We start from the raw sequence: 22855 nt of genomic DNA on the forward strand, positions 1-22855 counted from the left end.
GGCCTGTGCAGGGATAGAATGCAGGCTCTTAGAGCATCCCCTCAATGGACACCCTACTTTGGTCTGACTTTAATGGATTCAGACAACAGCCATTAGACAAGTTACGGAAATTGTTCCCTTTCCAGGGATTCCAGGTCAAAGAACTATGAAACTAAGATAGTCTGTGTCTTACAGTTTTACCCATGATCATATCTTACTGAGGATCTCTATTCTATAGTGTTTTGGAAGTTCTGCTTCTTTAAGTTTTAACTCACATTTCTGGTTTTGGAGTTTTGGGGTTTTTTGGATTTTTTAGTTTTTCCCTTAATACCACATGCTTGTGGGATACCAGAAGACTCCTGAGTTCTCCAATGTGTTTCTCTTTGTGAGAGCTTTCAAAAAAAAGAATAAAAGCTGCTTTGATGTTTCTCCATGCAGCCCTTGTATATTGTCACATCTAGTGGTTGAACTTTCTCAGTGCAGGCAGACAACATGTGTAGTTTAGTCATTGCTCTTCCACAGTGAAGGTATGGTTAAGTGCAGTGAGCATAGTTTGGAAGCAGCCCTCTCACAAAGATTTATCCTGTAATGTTAAAATAATTTATAATGATGTATTTTCTTAAACTTTTACAGCTTTAGGAAGGCACTGTGTAAGCTGAGACAATAGAGATTTCATGTTTATAAAATAATGCATACAATATGTATAGAGTTCATTGTTTTGGTAGTGAAAATTGTGTGATTGCAATGTCTTTGTAGCTTCAGGAAGCCAAACAGATGGAAAAGGAAAGACACAGACAGCAACATCATCTACAGCAGTCTCCAGTAAGCCATCATGAGCCTGAGTCACCTCAATTGAGACATATTCCAACACAGACTGATCAGCTGTCCAAAGAACATGAGAGAGAGCTTGACCACAGCACAAATGATGTGGACAAGAACCTTCAAGAAGATATAGAGGCAGAAAATGGATCTGATCTTTCTAGTGCTGAAAATGAACAGACAGAAGCTGACCAAGCCACAGCAGCAGAAAGTAATCAGTGTGTATTTCTGTTTCATGGAGGGAGGGAAATGGTCTGTAGAAAGAAAGGCCTGAGGATTTTCTTATTTTACCTCTCCAAAATCTGGAGTTGGCCATAAATTTTCAAATAGTTGACTAATGCAGAAGTGCCTGTTGTCCTTGTTGCCACTGTTAAACTTTATCACAAGTATCCTTCAATCCTGCATGCGCTTGTAGTCGCTGTAGCAAAGGTTTCTCTTTGCACCTATGTAATATTATATCAGTATTTGAGAATAGAGTCTCAATACCAGTAAGTTTTCAGTGTTTAATGTATGTGAATGTACAAAATTGATGTCTTTTGGTGGTATAGGTTTGTTGATTAATTACCATTTACAGGTTAAATGCTGGAATACTTATGTATTGCAAATAGTGTTTTCAAAGCATCCAAACATGTTGGGTTTTTTAAAAACATACAGTCTCCTATTAATAGATCTGTAATTTAATTTTAAATACTAAATTCAAGTAAAATTATCTCCTTAATCTCCAAGTTTCTCATTATGTGTTTGGGCTTTTCTTTTTAAAGGTCTTTCTAAAGCTGATGGAGGAACATATGATGGTGAAAGCAATGAGTGTGAAGAGAAGGCACAAGAAATTGTAGAAAGTATTGTGCAGGAAATGGTGAACATAGTAGTTGGAGGTATTATATTAATATTTGTCCAGTCAACAGCAACTGCAGTCTGAATCGTTGCATTAAAATAAATCTAACACTTCTGAATATTTAATTAAAATATGTGATTATGTAAATAACACTTATATGCAGAAGAAAACGCTTTCATTTGTTTGACCTTAGCCGTGCAGTAGTTAGCAGTAACATGGAGAAGATTTAGACACTCCTTATATTTGAGACAAACGTTTTTAAAATACAAATTCTGATTAGGGTGGTTGTTGTTGTTGTTGTTATTATTAATATTATCTTTTGTTACCACATAATCTCTCCACAAATGGGTCTGGCTCTGTAGTAGCAGTGCAGCACTACATTTTTCAGTTTTCTGGAATGTGTATATCAACTCAGTGACTTACCTCTCTTCCCCTCACCCCAAAACTTCTTGGAAATTTGGCAGAGTGGTTGTAAAGTTTTAAGTATTTTTAATTGTAATTTTCATTAGTAGGACTTAAGAGTATTTGGAATTTTTTTAAGGTATATAATACAATATGAATTTTGCCTTAGGCTCATCCTTGCTTATGATTGAATTTTGCCTTAGGCTCATCCTTGCTTATGATTGTTTTAATTTTTAAACATCAGATTTAAAAGCATTTTTTAATTTGCATTCTTATGCAGTACTTATTTGTAATTTTTATATCTTTTCTGATAGATGTGGAAGGGACTGCTGAAAATGCAAGTGGTGATGGGACAATTGTTACGTTAGAGGATGGCAGCGACAGTGAAAACATTCAGGCAAATGGAATTCCAGGGACTCCAATTTCTGTTGCTTACACACCATCTTTACCTGATGACAGATTATCTGTCTCTTCCAACGATACTCAGGTACAGGCAGTAATAAATTAGGAAATACAGGAAAAAAAAAATGAAAAAGTAATATACTTCACATGTTGCACACACACTTGTGCAGACTGTTTAGTGTAATAATATAAGAGAAGTTGTTCAGATGACTTTCAGGTAATAAGCTATGTTCTAAGTATTATTCTATTTTAATGCACCATTCAAATTAATTTTTTGTGATTTTGCATTTGATGCACTTTTTATTCTAGTGTATTTTCAGTTCCCTGTTTTTCAAGTGCTCCTGGAAACTATAGACATACTTGTATAATTTTAGTGTGTTTTTTCAAATGATAAATAGAAATTTCAAGCCTATAGTATGACCTTATTTCAGTGGTTTCAGATAAAAATTGGCATGTCTGAGAGGTTTTGATTTTCCTTAACAAAAAAAGATGTGAAAATGCTTCCTCTGTTATGTTGGATATCTACATGAATGAGCTATCAACTGACAGAGGTTATCTGCAATCAAAGTTCAGTGGGTAATGAGGTTTGGGAATAATAGATTTGAAACTGTGGAAGCTGTGGTCACATACGCCATACCATAGAAGATTAACATTAAACGCTTCTTACACGGCAACACGGAGTTGCAAGATCTTAGTAATAAGGGTGATTATTGTACCATGGAAATTCTAGCAAATGTATCTTGTCACAGATGTTTAATTACTCCCATTCTATTAAAATGTCAAGGTGTTGTGTTTGGGGTGTTGTTTTTTTTTTAAACTAGTTACCCACTGAAAACACCTGAAGGCAACTGACTGCAAGTTACCTTACTTAAATTTGACCTACCTAATTTCTTGACAGTCTTTAATTAATTCTGAATTTTACCGAGGTGGCAGTTTATTAGTGAGCATGTGCATTTTAACTGGACTGGTTTAGCTTAGTCTTGAGACCATAAAGCTGTAGTGAATTGGTTATGTTTGTATAGTATGTTAACTTCTTGTTGCTAGGAGGTGGGGATTTCCCTACACACCCTGCTAATGCAAAATGGAATACTGAAATATGTTAACTTCTTTAGGAATCTGGAAATTCTTCAGGACCTACCCCTGGTGCTAAGTTTTCCCACATTTTACAAAAGGATGCCTTCCTTGTATTCAGGTCACTGTGTAAACTCTCCATGAAGCCCCTGTCAGATGGACCGCCAGATCCCAAGTAAGTAGAATTAAGAGTTCTCATAATTATTTTTTTCTATTTGAAAAGTTATTTGAATATTTTTGAGAGTCCTTAGTTGTTGAGGAGAAATGGTATGGTAAAAAGAACCTAGAAATTTTGAAAAGGTTGTTTTCTGCTTTAATGCAACTTTTGTATGTTAAATTAAAGCAACTTCTGCTACCCATGTGCCTGTTTAGAAGGGTCTTAACACCTGTGCTTTTTGTTCTTCCTAGCTGCTCTTTATAACGCTTTTCAGAAGGGTTTGTAAAGCTGGTCTTCAGGTATTTTTGATCCCCACTAATGTTGGCTTGCTTTTAAGTAACTGCTGTTTATGTCCCACAGTTTCTTACATCTCTTGTGTACCGGGTAGCCAGTACACATACGCTGGTGTAGTTCGTCTTAATTTAAGCTCCTCTGGTGGAACAGTTTTCACAGCCTCTTTAATCAGAACACAAATGTTTTGAAAACAGTCTTTTTATCTGGATTTTTTGGAAGCCTTGTCCTCTGACTGAAGAGACCAAGTTTTCAGTTTGGCTTAGAGAATTTTTCATTGTAAGAAGGGGGCCTAATAGTTAGTTGTGAGTGTTGGCAAAGAACTTTGCTTTTCTGACCTTGGATAGGATTTATATGCGTTCTGGTTTTGCACATTAGGAATAATTGGTAATAACTTTAATGAGGAATGTTTTTTTGTTCCTAAGATAGTAAAACTATAATGTGACTTCTCATGGCAGTCAAAGGCCTGACATTCTTCAAAATAAAATCAGCGTTACTGTTCAAAGGCCTGACTTTTATAGCAGGTAACTTTAAGATAGTTTAATTTAAACACTGATATTTATCATGGATTTAATAATAATTTAAAAAAAAAGAAAAGTAGTAGGAAGGGGTTTGAAGAGTTCGTGCAGAACTCTCTTTAAATTGTGATGCACTGTAGACAGACAGGACATTCAAGAATGATGGCTGAGGCATGAGGTTTTTCTTCACAATTTTTGAGAATTTATCTCCTAGGAAATACTGTGTAAATACTGTGATTTTAGACAGCTCTCTGAGACTAAGAATGTCCATTTATTAAAGGCTTTAATGGATTAACTGCCTCTGGAAGAGCAGCAGTAGCTGTTGAGGCACTTGGAGCATCTCATCTGAATCCATGGAGTCCTTGATGTTCATATTGGAACCAATTAAGCTCTTCATATAGAACAAATTGGAGGAAATGGCATTTAGGGCAACAAGAATTAGCTGCAAAGGCATTCGAAGGCATCCTGTGTTGGAGATGTGCCTAGAATTTATTAGTGGTTCTGAGGCATTGATGGCTTTTTGAACTATCACAAACATGCTGTAATTGAAAGAGGAGGCATAATATATCTACAGCAATTTTTAAAAGTCCTATCACCCTCTTTAAAATCATGTTTCCAGTAAAATCAGCTGTGAAGTCTGTAATGAAAATAATCTAAATTTGAGGTAACTGAACGAGGCTGGGAGTTGAGATCTAGGTTATACTTCCTGGGAACCTGCTTAATGTCTTTACCTCCTTCTTCCCTGGAATAAAATGAGAGAGAAACATCTTGAAGGTTCGCTTATTTAGTCCTCAGACTGTTTTAAATTAAGTGGGCTTACAGAATAGATAAGACCAGCAAGTTAGGACTTCAGTTATGTGCTGAAACTTGCTGGATGTAGGCAACATTGAATATTTTATTTAAATTCTTACTTTTTATAGCAAAGTATGAGATCTAGTCAGGTGCTGTGTACGCACTTGATACATGCAGAAAGTTTACATCAAAGGACACTGTTCTGTTGGATCCCCATGCAGCTGTGCATGTGTTCGCAGCGAGGCATTTTCTTGAAGAACCCTACAGAGAGCTGTGTGGGGACATTTACTTTGACCTGCAGCTGACTAGGAGGAATGGGAGGAACAAGCTCCTTGCTCAATTTGACTGGCTATGTTTTGCTTCTCAAAAGCATCTTCAGACAAAAAGTCTAATCTTGGGATTATATTCTATAAATTTGAAATGTTTGCAGATTGATTTTCACCTTCATACCCTTTTGTTTGCCAGCAGAAGTCATCGAGTTTATTTGCAACATCCTTGTTAACTAATCTTTGGTGGGTTTTTTTCAGCTAGACTGGAATTACTTTTTTATTTCATTAAGCTCATAGTTTTTGCGGTATTCAGCAATATCCAAGCACTGTGTGTGTTCCTTGTTGACTTGAAGCACTTCTTACCTTGTCTGAGCTGTACTGTATGAAAAGGTTCCTGTGGCTGTTCCTTGTATTTCATAACAGTCTTCTGTCAGGGCTGATTGCTCAGTGAAAGCTGTGGACTGTCTGGTTAGGAAAGCCAGTTGTGTCTATACCTACTCCCCAGAAGAGCCAGTGTCTTCTGAGATGGGAGGAAACATCACAAGTCTGAGGAGTGAATGGTTTCACCCAGAATGCTATTTAAATTGTTTTATATTGTCATAGATACGGATACCCTTACACTTCTGTGTATGTGTGGTTTGGGTTAGGGTTGGGTTTTGGCTGCTTTTTTTTGTTGTTTTTAAAGCATAAGTAGTAGCACTGTTCTGACATGAATTCTAGCTTACTTCAGTCTGTAAGAAGCGTGATGTTACCGTGGAACACTTGACAACGCTGCAGTTGCCTGACTTAGCTATTGCCATGCTGAAAATAGGCAGAGCCGCTCTTGGAGCGGGGTGGGGCCAGTGACTGATACTGTATTTGAGAAGATATTTTAGTGTTGAGAGAAGTAGGCCAAGCAGTACAGACAGCTGTTGTCTTTATGGCCCTTCAACTTTCTTTCCATGCTAATGGACATAGAGAAAGAATTTCAGTGTTTTGGAAAGTCAGGGATCCATAGATGGGTTGGATATTTTTGATGAAATCTTCAAAACATCCATTAAAAGGAGAGACTTTTCTCTTCATGCTCTGGCAGATACAAGCTGAGTTGTCTGCTGTTGCTGCTGTTCCATGGTGCCATGCTGCAGAGGAGAGAGTGGCTCAATAGTAATGGAGAGAAACAGTCACTGGAAAAGATTATTACTGCCCACATTCTTGGCTGAGGAGTTACCACTTCAACAAAGATGATCAACGACTTTTTGTAACTCATTTTTATACTAGGTTGTGTCAAATTTCATGAACATTCCACATAGAAAATCAGTGGTGTATATTGAATTTCAAGAGAGTGTTTTAATTTTTACGACTTAAACTGAGCTGATTCTCTGCATTTTTTATTCTAGATCTCATGAGCTGCGATCGAAGATTCTTTCATTGCAGTTGCTTCTGTCCATCCTGCAAAATGCAGGACCTGTCTTCAGGACAAATGAGATGTTTATTAATGCTATTAAGCAGTACCTTTGTGTTGCACTGTCAAAAAATGGAGTCTCATCAGTTCCAGAAGTTTTTGAACTTTCACTTTCCATATTTCTTACCCTCCTCTCAAACTTTAAGACTCATCTAAAGATGCAGATTGAGGTACGTTACCTGAATTTTTAATTTAAGGGTCAGGGAGGGGGGTGAGTTGTAAGGGGACGTTTGTTTGTATTTGTGTGTAGCTTGGCCTTGCTTAGGTAAATCTGTCTCCCTTGCCCAATTAAAGCTTTTGTGTAAGACTTGCCAGATCTTCCCATGCATAGAAGCTTCTTTTCACCTAGTGGCGATGGACTTGCTTGCAACCCCCTTCAAATAAAATAGCAGCAATTCCTTTGGAATACTTACAGGTTAAATAAGATTCACTGAGTAGAATCAGAAGTAGCGTGACACTTGTGGTATATGGTTTGGTGAAGTGGAAAGAGATGGGAAAACTTCCATAAAGCTGCTTTTAAAAAATTCCATCATATTTGAACTAGATTAACACCTAATAAAGAAGTAGGCCACTGCATCACTTGATAATAGACATTAACATAAACTAAGAAATTTTATAGTGCAAAACATGCTTTGATGTACTCTCTGATTGAGGTGAATTTTTACAGCTGTAATTTATTATGCCCACACTCACTACTATTACTCTATGAATTTATTTAAGAGGAAAGTTCTGTGTTGGCTGTTGCATGGTATTACTGCAGAATGGTGCTGAAACTCAGATGTGAGGAGATTTGTGAGTAACATTGGTCAACCAATGTTCAATAATGTGATGAGGAAGTTTTAGCTCAGCAGTACAGAAATCAAGAAAGCTAGTACATTTATGAAAAGACTACTTAATATATGGTTTTGCAAAGGAATTTTAGAATAAAAATTAATGACTTGAAATGCATTGTGGATTCTCATTGAGGTTACTTGAACAGATTTCTTTCTCTAGGGAAATCCCAGCTATTTGATTATTGTAGCCACTTCCCTATATCCTGAATACAATAGTCTCATTTCCTGAGGTCTCAAAAGGTGTGCACACTATTTAGCTCCTTGGGCCATAAGTAGAGATTTCAGTCCATATTTCTGGCAATAAGAGTTACCCAAGTCCTGACAGACATTGTGAATTTTCTCACTGAATGAATATATTCTGAAGTCACAGGGGAAAAGCAAGACACGTGTTGAGGCTTTGTTCTTGACTGCCAATTATTGTGCCATAGGGTATGAGCAGCTTCTTGCTGCAATTCGGTCTGAACCACATGGATACCCTCTTTTGTGTCCCATGAGACCTTAATTCCATGGTGAATAGTGTGTGTTCGTAGTGCTCATTTCAGTAACTTTATATTTTGGGAGTCGACGTGAATACTGAAGCCTACAGCTTGCTCCAAATGCATGGAGGTTTAGTACATGAAAAGATGCAGAGAGATGATAACATTGCTGTTACAGGGACTGTGAATTCAGGGGTTTCTTCATCTGTGGATGTCACTGTATAGGTTGATATGTTGTGGCAGCTTTGGAGGAAGAACCTCACTTTGCCAGTATCTTTGTGTTCTGGTTGTTTACCAGGTTATTGTGACACCTTTTGGGAGAAGAAATAGTAGCATTTCCAGTATTCCCTTGAGCATAGCATGGATAGAAATGCAGGCTTGGTGTTTGATGGAATGTGCCTTGAAAATATGATGCCTTTTGAAGACTTTGAAGACAAACTGTGCACATGCACTACAGTCTTGTTGAGCACACAGTGTTCATCACATCAGACAGACTGGGCCGAGCTGCTCTTCAGTCACACAGCCTGCTTCCCAGAAAGTGTTGGGCTTGCTGTGTGTTCTCAGAGCTCACAAGTCAGTGTGTAGGTGGTAAATGCATTGCAATCCGGCTTCCCTGACAGAAATTTGATGAGCTTCCGTCGCTGCCATCCTTTCCCCAAATTCCAAACAGAAAATGAAGACATACATGAAAAAAATTGGATCTGGGGTACTCTACACTATTGTAGTAGCTTCTAGAATTTTCTAAATTTAGACCATCGCCAAACAGTGGGCTGCATTTTCCCCTCATAAATACGAAAGCTAAAAGCTTCATACTTCCAAAGTATCCATCTCTTACAAAGTATGGGGGACAGCAGTTTCTAGAAACTTAGTCTTTTTCCTGGTTGTGAGCTAAGAATTCCTCTTCTGTCAGCTACTGAACCTAAAGGTTATTCAGAAGATGTGGGTAGATAACTTCACATTCAGTTTGTGTCTTGGAGCTGTAAGGAGAGCCATATGCTCTGATTTATAATATGCAAAATCTATATATTTTGGGATTGAGGCTGCATTCTTCATCTGTGTAAGAAATCTTTGGCATATTTTAAAATAATAGTTTCATACTCTGTTGAAAGTGACCTTCTCGTGGTACTCTGACTTAAATATTCAACTAATGCTGCCCTCTGACAGTTAAAATAGTTTGAGTCATACCTTAGTTGTACTCTAACTGTATTTCAAAATGGGTCAGTGAATATATTTGCAGCAAATCTAGTCCTAGATATCAGGGGATTTGGGTGTCATTTTGCTAGACTTTACCCTTTGATAAGTGCAAATAAGCTGTCTTAAACCTCTTACTTTTAGTTGACCAAACTAAATAATTAGCTTTTTTCTGGTTTATGTTTCTGGTATCCTGGGATATCAACTCTGTGACATGAACAATAAGTAAAATAGTGATTGATAGCATTTATAGTATCTCAAATATCAATAATCAGTATGATTTTGAAAGCTGTTCAAGTCCAAGTCCAGAAGCAATGTCAGCCCTATCTCAGAAGCATAAAGATATAAAATGTCTTCATAGTATGCAGACCTTCCAGCTACTTAATCTTCTTGCTTAGATTTGTGTTGAAATTTGTGCTGGAAACTTTTTTCTCTGCTCCATCAGTGACTTCTTTTTTTAAAATTGCCTACCAGAAAAAATTAATTCCCAGTTCCAGAGGGTATATAACATTACTGTCTTTCAGTAAAAAATCAGAAAACAACAAATATGTAACTAAGGATTGCTCGTAGCATGACCTTTATTAAAATTTTATGTCTTCCTCTGTTTGGATTACGTAAAGTTGTGGCTGAAATCAGTCTAGTACTCTTGAGTATATTTAAACACTTGAAAGTCTTTGATCTGTTTTGTGTTGAACTCCTTATGTTTGGTAGAGATGCTTTTTAAGGCTAGTAACTGTGTGTCTCTGTCTCTGAAGAGGCCAATAAAATGGAAATATCATTAGTGTGTTTTGCTTGAAGGAAATAGCTTACCATCAAAGTTGTTTAAAAATCAGTGGTGCTGGTTTTCCCCAAACATGTGACTTCAAGTGAATTTAGCCTTATGCTCATCTCTACCTGGCTAATAGCATTAAAAAAAAACCTCTAAAAATTCTGTGGTATAAGAAATTATCTAATATTAAAAGCCAGGGTGGTTTATGTATTTGGATATTTGTGTGTTGCTATTAGAGAAGAGGTACTTGATGGCTTGAGATTATCAGCAGCGTTCCAGAAAAAAACAATATGCCGGTGATTTTGGTTGCCACAGCTGGCTATGAAGAGGTGAGCCCTCAGAAGTGCAGAACAGTGATGTAATGCTGCGTAGGATGGTGATGTAATGCCATGCAGCAGTTCACATTTTGAGTTCATACGCTGTTAAGCAGTTACTGTTGTTTAGGAAAGGTGAGAAAAGCCTGCCCTACCTAAAGCATCCTCAGCTGAAATACTCAGCCTATAGTACTAATGGAACTAATTGAGAGGGGATGAAATAGTCTCTGTTCCAAGCAAGAGCATCTTACTAAAGGGATTTCCGAGAAAACTAATCTCTTTTCTAGGGAAGCATAACTTTCCTGTTAATAGAACTGCTGCATGTTTTATGCTGTGCCTGACCAGTACCCTGCTTCCAATAATCTAATACTCTAGAGCGATTGTTGTACGTCAAGACGTTTCCCTTCTAATGAAGGTCAGATACTTTAAATTGGCCTAAGTGGCTGTTACTTACGTTCGTGCCGTAACACAATCATCTGGGAGAAAATCTGTTGTGGTGAGGTTGTACCTCTCCATTGAAAATTCCAAATGGACTCTTAGCAGCATCAGACCTCTGATTAGGCTAAATTGGCCTTCAGGACTTCACATCATTCACGGCTCTGCTGCTTTTGAGTGATCAAATTATAAACCAAAATTTTTCAGCTGGACAAAAGACCAGAAGTATATAAGTAATAATTTTGATTTCTGATTTGGGTGTATCAAGCATAAGTTGTGTTTTCTCATGCCTTCCTTTCTTTTTTCTAATCTCCTGTACCTCTGAAGTGCTGCTTTCAGAATTATGTCAGAATATTGGCCATCAAATTTAGCGACTGTGTTTTTAATAGATACTGAATTTTTCTCCCTCTTCCTCAAATATTTGTTAGGTTTTCTTCAAAGAAATTTTCCTGTACATCTTGGAAACTTCTACTAGCTCATTTGATCATAAATGGATGGTTATACAAACGCTGACAAGGATATGTGCAGGTATTAAGCACCATTTGGTTCTAGCTTTTACATTTTGATGTTAAAGAACAAAGCTGTATTTGCCCTTCATTGAATAATCTAGTTTTTGTTCCAAGTTTGACAATGTCACTCTGTTTATAGATGCCCAGAGTGTAGTGGACATCTACGTGAACTATGATTGTGATTTAAATGCAGCGAATATATTTGAAAGGCTGGTTAATGACCTATCAAAGATTGCTCAAGGAAGGGGTAGCCAGGAACTTGGCATGTCCAATATTCAGGTAAAAATTCCACCAAACTTGGTGAAGCTTCTTGTTTCTTGGCATAATGGGTCTAGACTAAACTGTCCATTCCACTAATGTGTTGCTTCTGCAATCTTTTCTAGGAGTTAAGCTTGAGGAAAAAAGGATTGGAATGCTTAGTATCGATCTTGAAGTGCATGGTGGAGTGGAGCAAGGATCAATATGTAAATCCCAATTCTCAGACAACACTTGGTAAGATGTGGTATGAGATGTGTTTCTTGTGGCTTTAGAAAAGAGGTGGTGCTGCAGGAGTTCAGTGCTATTTTCCAGTATTTGGATAGTGTTGGTGTCCAGATTGGTAAAACCACTTGCATTAAAAGAGGAGAGAGAATAATACTTTTTTTTTTCTTTGGTAGAATTATGTGTGAGTTTGCATTGCTGTCATTTGAACAAGTTGTCTGAGTTGTCTTTTCTTAATTGTATGAATTTCTAGAAAGTTACTACACTGAAAATGACTAAACCATGTGATTTTCTGTATTTCTAACCTTAAGAAGATTGCAAAACTTACTTTGAAGCTCCCCTACTTTCATCTAACTTCATATTGATTAAATTACTACTGAAGTGAGCTGGATTGAGAACGTTTTCAAAATTTATTAATATACAGCTATAGAACTTTTAGTGTTGTAAGCACAATGAAATCATTACTTGTTTTAATCTTGTTTCTATCTGACCTGAGATGAAAAGCACTAAGGTTATTCTAGAATTTTCAGATTAAGCACTTAAAATCGGTAGCTGAAATAATAAACTTTTTCTAAATCCTTATCATGACATGCCTCTGTGAACTGAGAGCACTAGCTCCTTGACATGTCTGATTACAAACCTTTTTAGACTGTCTGTTTCAAAGACTTAGAATATTGTGATTTGCTTTAGGTCAAAAGTGACATTGACCTTGAAAATAAAAGGAAAGACCTGTATTTGGGTTTCTGTGGTAGTGTATATTTTTATCCAAATGCTTACAAATTACAGTCATAATTTAAGGCTTGAATTTCAGGTATGTGATGGACTTGAAAGAATCCTCCCTGATATGTTGTAGTCATTTTTTGGGGGGTGGGTATTTTCCCAACCAAAACAAAACCAGGATTTTTATATAAAAATAAATAGATCGTTTTTGATAACCCCAGTAAGATTTAGAAGCCTTCAGAGAGGATTTGAAGAATGACCTGTGATTCTGATTTCTTTTCACTATATGTATTTTTTGTGTGTGTAACCCTTTCCAATTTACAGGCCAAGAAAAACCCACAGAACAGGACAGCAATGAAACCAAACACCCTGAGACAATTAACAGATATGGAAGCTTAAATTCCTTGGATTCTACTGCTTCATCAGGAATTGGCAGTTACAGCACACAGATGTCTGGCACTGACAACCCAGAGCAGTTTGAGGTCCTAAAGCAACAAAAGGAAATAATAGAACAAGGAATTGACTTGTGAGTGCCCTTTTATCGGCCATGGGAGGGTGGATTCTTTTGGAGCTATGAAGATTCCTGGGTTTTTCTTCCTTCTCCTCATAGATACTCATCTTGTGTTAGGAAAAAAACTGGATGTAACAGCACTTCCTCTGGTGAAAGAGTGCTGAATGGTGTCCCCTTTGGAGCCTGTCAACAGTGTTTTGTGTTAACCTAATTCCTCACAGCTAGAAGATGAGTACTCTGAATGTTTGTTCTTTTTTTCTCCAGACCTGCTTGTCTAAAAATAAGATTTTTGTATTTGGATAAAAAGGACATTGAACTTGTGATCAGTTGAATACAACCTGTTTTAATATACACAGTACTGATGAAAGTGCCTACATGCTTAAGCTGATGCTTCCTTCTGATTAACTTGTCATAATTAGAACTGAAGGATAGCATAATGTCTCATTGCAACCTGACGTGAATCTTCTGTGTGATTTCAGCCTTGTCACCATACCTCCTCCATGAGGTCACTTCATGCAAAAGTACATTTTCTGTAGTATGTATCTCAGACCCTGAACAAACATGCTTTAGGGTTTCAGTTTCTTTCAGTTACCAGGTTCCTTGTCTTGTACATTTCTGTTCTTACAGGCAGCTCCTGGATTTCTTGATTGATTAATATAGATAAAACAAAAAGCAACAGAGTGTAATTGTTCCTTTTCCAAGCTAAGCCTTGCCATTTCTTGGGAATATTTTTTTCTTTGAGTGACAAAGTAAATGATAGTGGTTAGCTCTCTTTATTGGGAGCTCCTTGGATGCCATGTTGGCAGTTATATAACAAAGGGGTAAGAGGAGGCTGTTTGCTGGGGGAAAGAACCCTGTATAATCATCCAATGATGAAGAGGATGATCATAGAAAGGAATAGGTCATTCCTATCTAATGCACAGTTTGATGAAGGAAAAACTTTTAATACATACAGTTGCAGTATCTCATCCAAAATTATTGAATCTTTCTACTTAAGATGGTGAGGCTTTGTGTGTAGGTAAAAGAATTAACTCTTCATTACGTTCTGATCTTGATTGTACAGATTCAATAAGAAACCAAAGAGGGGAATTCAGTACCTGCAAGAGCAAGGAATGCTTGGCACTACCCCTGAAGATATTGCTCAGTTCTTGCATCAAGAAGAAAGATTAGATTCAGTAAGAAAACTATTTTCCTGATGGTTAATTTTGCCCATGCTCATGATTTTATGCTAATTGCGGATCACATGATAGTGTTTTAAAGTGTTTGACATTATTGTACAATGAAGAAGAGGGAACTTCTCTCTCTCCTGAAATTTATAAACTCAAAGAATTTGAATTGGAGTATGCATTAGAACTATACCCTGTACTGAATGCATCCTGCAGTTCAGCAAAGTATAAAGGAAAAGCCTGGCCTAATTGAGTGACTCGAAACTTGTACTTAGTTGCTAATATAGCTAAAATTAGCTTACTAAACTTTAGTCCAGTAAGGGACTGCCAGAAGTAACTTTCAGAGATGGCTAAAAAATAACGTGGTGCAACAGCATCTTTGCTGTCTTCCAACAGAAGGTTAGTTAGGTTAGTTATTTAATCTAGATTAGTTCTTTGGTATTATTTGCAGCTAGCAGCTGTTGCTGGGCTTGAAAGAGTCCTGCAGTAACTGTCTGAGGAGAGTGGGAATATCTCATGTTGGTATTGTCATGAAGAACTTAGCTTTCTGAAACAGCACTCACAGTTATAGAACCATAATATGGTTGTGGTTGGAAGGAACCTCAAAGACTATCTAGTTCCAGGCCCCCTGCCATGGGCAGGGACACCCTCCACTAGACCAGGTTGCCCAGAGTCTGCTCTCATGTGCTTAGTAGCCATCTCTGTTGTTTCCTAAGGAAAGGCTTGCAGCTGTGACTGAAGGCACAAATTTCAGTATTAGAACTTAGAGTCAGCCATCAAAACGCGTTTTTAACCTTGACTTACATGCACAGGCATCTTTATCTGAATGCACAGCATTTTTCACTGTACAGTGTTGCTTTGGTAGAGGTCAACCTGGGTGTATTTGAATACCGGCTATTTATATTTGAGCACCACTTGCATCTGTTTGAGATCTGCACTTCAGTGGGTCTTAAGTTGAGCTTAGTAAGCTTTTTGTTCCTGTAGTAAATTTCCTGACTACAAAAATAATTACAGCAGAGAATAAACAATTTTTGGTAATATTAACTGTGTCCAGTGCACATATGGAATTCATCTAGTAAAGAAGGTAAAGGTACAGGAATAAAACCAGAGAAGGAGGAAAGTAGGCAGATATAGGCATGTAAGATGGAATATGTGAAGAAGGAATAAGTTTTAATTAAGTTAACTGCATAGAGACCTCTCTCTTTGTGAAGATGTATGAGCAGTATGACTATGTTGTTCCTATTTGCTTTTTTTCCTTCCAGTGTAAATACATTAGTTTGTCTTCTCTTATTTTAGACTCAGGTTGGGGAGTTCCTGGGAGACAATGACAAATTTAACAAAGAAGTCATGTATGCATATGTAGACCAACACGACTTCTCAGGAAAGGATTTTGTTTCAGCTCTGCGCATGTTTCTAGAGGGATTTCGTCTTCCAGGAGAGGCTCAAAAAATTGATCGCCTAATGGAGAAATTTGCTGCTAGATACTTAGAATGTAACCAAGGGTAAGCCATACTTTGTCTTCAGAACTTTAGAAAGCTGAATTATAAGTAAAAAATCCTAATATATTTAATTTACTGGGTTTTTTTTCTCCTTTTCCCCTTCAGGCAAACTCTCTTTGCTAGTGCAGATACTGCATATGTTTTAGCTTACTCAATTATCATGTTGACAACAGATCTTCACAGTCCACAGGTATGTTGCTAGAAAAGTATTTGTCTAATCATAGACATCTAACTTCCAGGCTTTGTGGCAACATAGTTTTAAAAGCTTAATGTTCAATTTAACACCAATACATGAGTAAGAAATACAGTAGCTTTTGTTTGTGCATCCTTTCGGTAACAGGGCTGTGTTTCGTGGGTGTTGAGATTTCCAGGTTGTTTTGGTTAGACCTTTCTGTAAGGTATAATTTCTTCACCCTGTGTTGAATAGGAATTGTATGGATTTGCTTTCATATCACAGCACTCACAGTAGTCAGCTAACCTACGGTCAAGGCCAGAACTTGTGTATTTATTTACCCATTGATTTTAACAGAAGTCTGGTCCTGATTTTAGTCTGAAAAAATAATGCCATTCTGGGTTGATATATGCTCACATGCATAATATCCAAAGTTGCAGTGATTAGGCATCATCATTTATTTAAGCAAAATTAGGAAAGAACATTCAATTCTTATGAGATTACAGTGTTATGTTTAAAATAGTTTGCTTGGTCTGTATGATAAAATCACACACACTTTTTTTTTTTTTAATGATCCCACTGAAAGTTTGAGTGGTATAACATCCACATGGCCTTGTGTTATTTCATAGGTTTGACAATGTAGTGTTTTATGCATTCCATACTTTAAAATGCCTTTTGAATCAGCAAGCTTCTCCTCCGTGGTAACTTTACATCTGTTAGGCTGGTTTGTTGCTGCTATGAACTTGCCTCATTTGTTGATGTTAATGGATTCTTTCTGGGTTTCAGGTTAAGAATAAAATGACAAAAGAACAGTATATTAAAATGAACAGAGGTATCAATGACAGTAAAGATCTCCCTGAAGAATATTTGTCTGCCATCTATAATGAAATAGCTGGAAAGAAGATTTCGATGAAAGAAACGAAAGAATTAACAATACCCACAAAATCCAGTAAACAAAGTAAGTAGTTGCAATATTAGCTTCCTTCAAAGTGTTGACTCATCAGTTTCATGAAGCTATCTCCTTTTTAAAATGGGACAGATCAAGCATGCATGATTTACTGAACTCAGAATGAGTCCTAACTCATATCATTTTCCCTTTAACATAAACATGTGATGTTGAACAAATCTGTATTAAATGCTGCTGCTTATTTTCACTTCATTTTGCATCTGAATCCCTGGTATTCAGTGCATTGACCATGGAGAAAGCAGGTTTTGCTGTTGAACAGCAACATGGGGAAATGCATTTGAGGGCTTTATGAGGGAACAGTTGCTGATAAGCATAGTGCAGAACAAACACAGTAGTTGTGCCTTCTATTTCTAAGGTAGCTGTTGTGGTTTTTTACAATAATCAGCCTGTCCTCTTTGAAAAATTTTGCACAATTTTGTTTGTAGGTCCCTAATTTATGCACTGTCAAAATTAATTCTCTTTTCTCCTCTCAAATACCAGAAAAACGTTTTTGTGTTATGAGCAGTGTTATTTGTCCTAGCTTTTCTACAGAAAACATGGAGAAACTTGACTTTTTCCAAACATAGTGAAATTTGTGTACTTTCAAGTCCTAGGTTAGTCTTAATGAACAGACTGCTTAGAGGAAATTTTCACCTGGAAAAAAGTATCCCTCTTATTCAATTAACATAATGCTTTTATTGTAATTTTAAAGAAGTTGATTATTACACTCTGCCTGGGTTTCACTTTCTTGGTGAGATGAGGGTTCTGTTGCTGAAATGAAAAGGTGATTAAAAGGATGTCCACTTATTTTTACTGTTGCTTTTCTGTGCTGCTGGTTTGTTATGAAACCACCATTCACTTTGAATTTAGTGTAGTGGATGTGGTATATATGCTGTCAGTTGAGGTAATGGACAAGTAATGTTTGTTGTGCAAATCTTAAAATTCTGTAAAAGTTGAAATTAGGTTATATTTTATACATGTTTGCCTTAAGGTAAATTTTATGTGTATCATGAAAGAAATCTCTTGCTGGTGTGGTAATTTCTGAAAGTAACAAGAATACAAAAATGCATTGGCACTTCATGAAAAATAAAATCATTATATTCCTGATGATTCTACTGCTATAGATGCACAAATGAGGGTTAAAAATGTGTTTACAGGTGTTGCTAGTGAGAAGCAGAGAAGACTCCTATATAATTTGGAAATGGAACAAATGGCTAAAACAGCTAAAGCGCTTATGGAGGCAGTGAGCCACGTTCAGGCACCTTTTACTAGTGCAACACACCTGGAGCATGTAAGACCCATGTTTAAGGTGAGAAACATGTTTAGATATTTACCACATAGTTTCTGACTGACAGGGTTTGTTGCCAGTAGTGAAGATTTGTGTCTGTCACATTTTGATCATTTATGTGACTTCCTAGGAAAGAAGGGACTTTGAGCCTTCAACACTAGTTTCATTTTCCTTGGGATTTAAGAAGTTTCTGTGATGTAGAAGCAATATCTTGATATATTGGATGAGTTATGAGGAGCATGTTGGGGACAAAAGTATAAAGACAATATTTAAGAACTTGAAATTGTTTTTCAATTTATAAAAGTGAGAAATTAATAATCCCAGTTGATTGTATGAGTCCCTCCTACTGATTCGATGGGAGATTATTTCAATACATTTTGAGGGAACCGTTATCAGAACAAACTTCTGTTCAATGTTGTCTGTTGCAAATGAATATTTCAGAAAGACTAAGACTGTCATATAGTTGTGGGGGAGGTAGCAGGACCTGTATTAAACCATTACTCTAAACATCTGTATTCACTTTTGTGTATGTACAAAGCTACCTTCATCCCAAATGCCTTTTCTGTACCAGTGATTCAGATTTGTAGATCTAGAGTATGTTCAGTAGTGTATTATGCCTCAGTATACTACTGGATATGCTCTTTGTCATACCTAACTCATTACAGTTAACTGTCACTGAAATAAACTGTTGCGTCCTTAACATGCGCTTTCGTTTGCTGCCATCGTGCAGGTAGTGCCCCTTATGACCCCTTTGTGAACTGCTCCAGGAAGGTAAAGTCTCAGACCACTACCATTACACAAAACAAATGGTTCACTGGAGCGATGTGCTGGGAGGCCAGGTTGAGCTCTAGGTCCAGGCTCAAGAACCATAGAGTCATTCAGGTTGGAAAAGATCCTTGCATTCATCAAGTCCAACTATTAACCTAGTTCTGCCAAGCCCACCACTGAACCGTGTCCCTGAGGACCACATCTACACATCTTTTCAATGCCTCCAGAGATGGTGATCTAACCCACTTCCCTGGGCAGCCTTTTCTAACGCTTGACAACCCTTTTGGTGAAGACACTTTTTCTAATATCCAAACTAAACTTCCTGTGGCACGATTTGAGCTCATTTCTTCTTGTCCTATTGCTTGTTACTAGGGAGAAGAGACCAACCCCCACCTGGCTACAGCCTCCTTTCAGATACTCATAGAGAGCAATAAGATCTCCCCTCATCTTCCTTTTCTCCAGACTAAACAACCCCAGTTTCCTCAGCTGCTCCCCATAAGAACTGTTCTCTAGACCCACCTTCATTGCCTCCAGTCCCTGGATGCCCTTCATGTAGTATGGGGCCCAAAACTGAACACAGCACTCGAGGTGTGGCCTCACCAGTGCTGAGTGCAGGAGGACAATCACTTCCCTGGATCTGCTGACCACACTGTTTCTGACACAAGTCAGGATACTGTTGGCTCTCTTGTCCACCTAGGTACACTGAGGATCTAGCTGTAAGAGTGCTGTCCATGAGGCAAACTTGTGAGATTTTTATCACCATATTAATGAAAGTAGGATAGAAGTCATCTTTGTACATAATAATACTAAAGAAACACTTGTTCAAGATCTACTTTCAGGTTATGATGGTGTCACTTAGCAGAAGTGTACTGTACATGCTTCTCTGATTTAAAGCTGAAATGAAATATTTCGCATGCAGGTATCTGTAAAACTCAGAGACTATTTTGGCTTAAAAAAACAGCCCTATTACTCTGTAACATTCTTAGCCATTAGTGTCTGAAAAGTACATTTGCAAAATCCATTTTCAGAGAAGCAAAATAAGAAGCATCATGGTAAATTAACACCCTAAGTGTGTTTTATGAAGGTGCTAAGAGTTAGAAAACTTTTTACTTGAGGGCATGCATAAATGGATTAAAGTACTGAGGGCAGTTTAGTATGTTGAACAGAGAGCTGTCTTCTCAAAAAAGTGAGAATAGAAATATTTCATTTCACATCTTCAGATTTTTTTGATTTTTATTCGAGCAGAACTGGGTACAGAACTGGGTATGTCTTTCACCTGTTGATGCCGTGTAAGATTTATCATTATAACTGTATTTACAGATAGATTTGTAAAATTATTAAACCAGAACACAAATTTGCTTTATGCATGCAGCTAAGCAGCTTAAAATTGATCGCCTATTTTAGGGGCTTAATTTTCACCTTTAATGACCAAACAGTCTATTGTAAGAAACTGTAAATCCAGTTATAAAGCATGTACAGACCTCTAGATAGTTCTGAACAAAGTATTTCAGTTTTGTGGTTTTGAAGGTTAGATTTGGTTTCAGTAGGAATGAAAAATTAGAAGGGCTGGGAGGAGAAGCATACATTTCTAGAGCATAAAATTATAGAATAATTTGGTTTGGAAGGGACCTTTAAAGGTCATGCAATAGGGAATTAATTCCTGGATCTAGGAATTCATCTGATGCTTTTAATACTGTCCCAGAGTTACGGTTTGGTGTGTGCAAGTGTTAAATGTTTTTCTGAGGTAGTGCTTTTGGAATTGCTGACTTCAGTGAAACTGAAGCTCTATGGTGCATCATTTTATTATTAAATTAAGTGTGAAACCTGCTGTTCCCTGCTGTGCCCATTGATTCCGTATTTCATCTCAGGTGTCTTCAGGTGGAATTAGTTCTAAAATCATTCTGGATAACCTGGGGTTTCCTCTCCATAACCGCATGTAGTTACGGCAGGATCCTCTGCATCTTCTGATGGGTTTTTCTGCCTGTGGAGAGGGAGCCTTGACTGTAGGACCATAGGACTGTGTGGACTCTCCTGCAATAACTTTGAGAGTGTTAAATTCTCAGTCCCACCTAAGGCAAGAGGAATGGGAAACATCAACAGTGGCTTAGATGCAAAAAAAGTGGAAGCCAAGGCCATCAAAATTAAGAGCAGAGACATCAAGGAAAGAGTCATGTCCTGTCTCTTATTGTTGTTGTCTTACCATGGTTCTGGTGGAATTAATTATGTTTGCTACCCTATTTTACCCTACTTTTTTTTTCTGCCTGGTGTTTTCGGGACAAACCTGCCTTATTTAAGCATACTCTTTTCATCATAAAAGAATCTGTTATACACTGTGTTGGTCCTTGCGATACCTATAGACTCTCCTTCTCACTGTGCAAAGGTAAAGTTTATCCCAGAAGTTCCAAAACTCCAATACACAATTAATTGACATAGCTGTGGGGTTTGTCTTTTTCCAGCTCCCTGAAGATGGTTGTGTGTGTTGAGTGCTGAGAGTGAGTGCAGTGAGTGCTTCTGAGGGGAGCGTCAGTCTGCATTACTTCTGTGTCTCATTTCTGTTCCATTCCATTTCTTTTTTGGCAATAGTAACTTCAAGGTTAATCATATAAGGACGGAATTTACACGTTAGCAAGATGTTGAAACTATAGCATTCCCTTCAAGTACTAACGATTCCTAACCTAACTGTTACTCTGCCTGTGTTCCAGTTGGCATGGACACCTTTTCTGGCTGCATTCAGTGTGGGGCTGCAGGACTGCGATGACACCGAAGTCGCCTCCCTTTGCCTGGAGGGCATACGGTGTGCAATCAGGATCGCTTGCATTTTCAACATTCAGGTAAAAAAACTCAGATTGAGGGTAACACTTTCATTTATGTACCAGCAAAATGTGAGTAAGGTTCTAAGAGTCCTTGTTGCTGAAGCTATGCACTGCAATGCCTAGAGGCTGCCTGCTTCTGCAATTACTATTTCATCTGATATTTGACTGGAAGTGTTTTAAATAAAGCAACCTTTTATTTTTCCTGGTGCTTTGTGGTGAGTGCTGCCATGCCTTTGTGCTGAATTTTAGTTTCCCCACAAGCTGACTACTTGTATGTCAAAGTACTTTCTTTCTATCTCTGTTGCAAAGCTGTTTAGCTTTGTTGTGATGTTTCATAAAATGAGTCTTTCTGTCCTGTTTTGTAAGTTAAATCGTATCTCTGTGAACTGTGTTAGAAATACTGTTCTCGACTTTGGAGAGATTATACTAATCTGAGATGTCTATAATTGGATACCATTTTAACAGTTGTGGCACTGGAAATGTCATTCCTGATGTAATGCATGAATGTATCTTGCATTAAGCACAATGCCAAGAATTCCAGACAGTCTGGCTCCAGAGGGTAATTCTGATTAAACTTGGGTGCTTCTGCTTGCTTTTTTTTTTTTTGCCTTTTTTCCCCCATTTTAAAATAATTGGTAGTGAGCATGCTGTTATGTTATTGGAGACTATGAGTTAATAAGTGGATTACTGATCTGCCATAAGTCCATTGTATGCATAGGTGAAGAGAGGAGCAAGCAGAGTTCCTGTGTTTGACATGGCATTATTTCATGCGTATGTCAAAAACATTAAAAAACCCTCCCACCTAATAAACCCCAAACACATTGTAAAACCAACTTAACAAAAACTCTTGAACTATAATATAATATGGAATGCTTGTCTTCCCTGTCCCCTTGCACTTGTATTTAACAAATCAGATCACGAAGTTGGAAGGGCATCTCTGATACAGCTGCTCCAAAAAGCCCATTTGAGATCACGTAAGGTTTCCTTCC

At 37.5% G+C, this 22855-nt stretch overlaps 1 protein-coding gene across 6 annotated transcripts in view; it reads left to right on the top strand.

Annotated features, from left to right (window-relative positions):
* ARFGEF1 (ARF guanine nucleotide exchange factor 1) overlaps nucleotides 1-22855 on the top strand; it is a gene marked incomplete at its 5' end in the record, with an annotated part of 95019 nt that overhangs the window by 45889 nt on the left and 26275 nt on the right. For 4 of the 6 annotated variants that reach the window (XM_084260244.1, XM_084260248.1, XM_084260246.1 and 1 more), the window contains 15 exons: nucleotides 736-1009; nucleotides 1560-1673; nucleotides 2350-2522; nucleotides 3550-3683; nucleotides 6912-7146; nucleotides 11423-11522; nucleotides 11643-11782; nucleotides 11887-11995; nucleotides 13028-13229; nucleotides 14278-14389; nucleotides 15677-15882; nucleotides 15985-16069; nucleotides 16838-17009; nucleotides 18155-18306; nucleotides 21756-21884. In XM_084260244.1, coding sequence (XP_084116370.1) covers nucleotides 736-1009; nucleotides 1560-1673; nucleotides 2350-2522; nucleotides 3550-3683; nucleotides 6912-7146; nucleotides 11423-11522; nucleotides 11643-11782; nucleotides 11887-11995; nucleotides 13028-13229; nucleotides 14278-14389; nucleotides 15677-15882; nucleotides 15985-16069; nucleotides 16838-17009; nucleotides 18155-18306; nucleotides 21756-21884 — 2337 coding nt within the window. Of the gene's footprint in view, nucleotides 1-735; nucleotides 1010-1559; nucleotides 1674-2349; nucleotides 2529-3549; nucleotides 3684-6911; nucleotides 7147-11422; nucleotides 11523-11642; nucleotides 11783-11886; nucleotides 11996-13027; nucleotides 13230-14277; nucleotides 14390-15676; nucleotides 15883-15984; nucleotides 16070-16837; nucleotides 17014-18154; nucleotides 18307-21755; nucleotides 21885-22855 lie in introns of all 6 variants that reach the window. The other 2 variants (XM_084260245.1, XM_084260247.1) reach the window with 2 other exon arrangements.

The sequence above is a fragment of the Gallinula chloropus genome (genome assembly GCF_964237585.1).
Source record: "Gallinula chloropus genome assembly, chromosome: 2".
In the NCBI taxonomy this organism is placed as follows: domain Eukaryota; kingdom Metazoa; phylum Chordata; class Aves; order Gruiformes; family Rallidae; genus Gallinula; species Gallinula chloropus.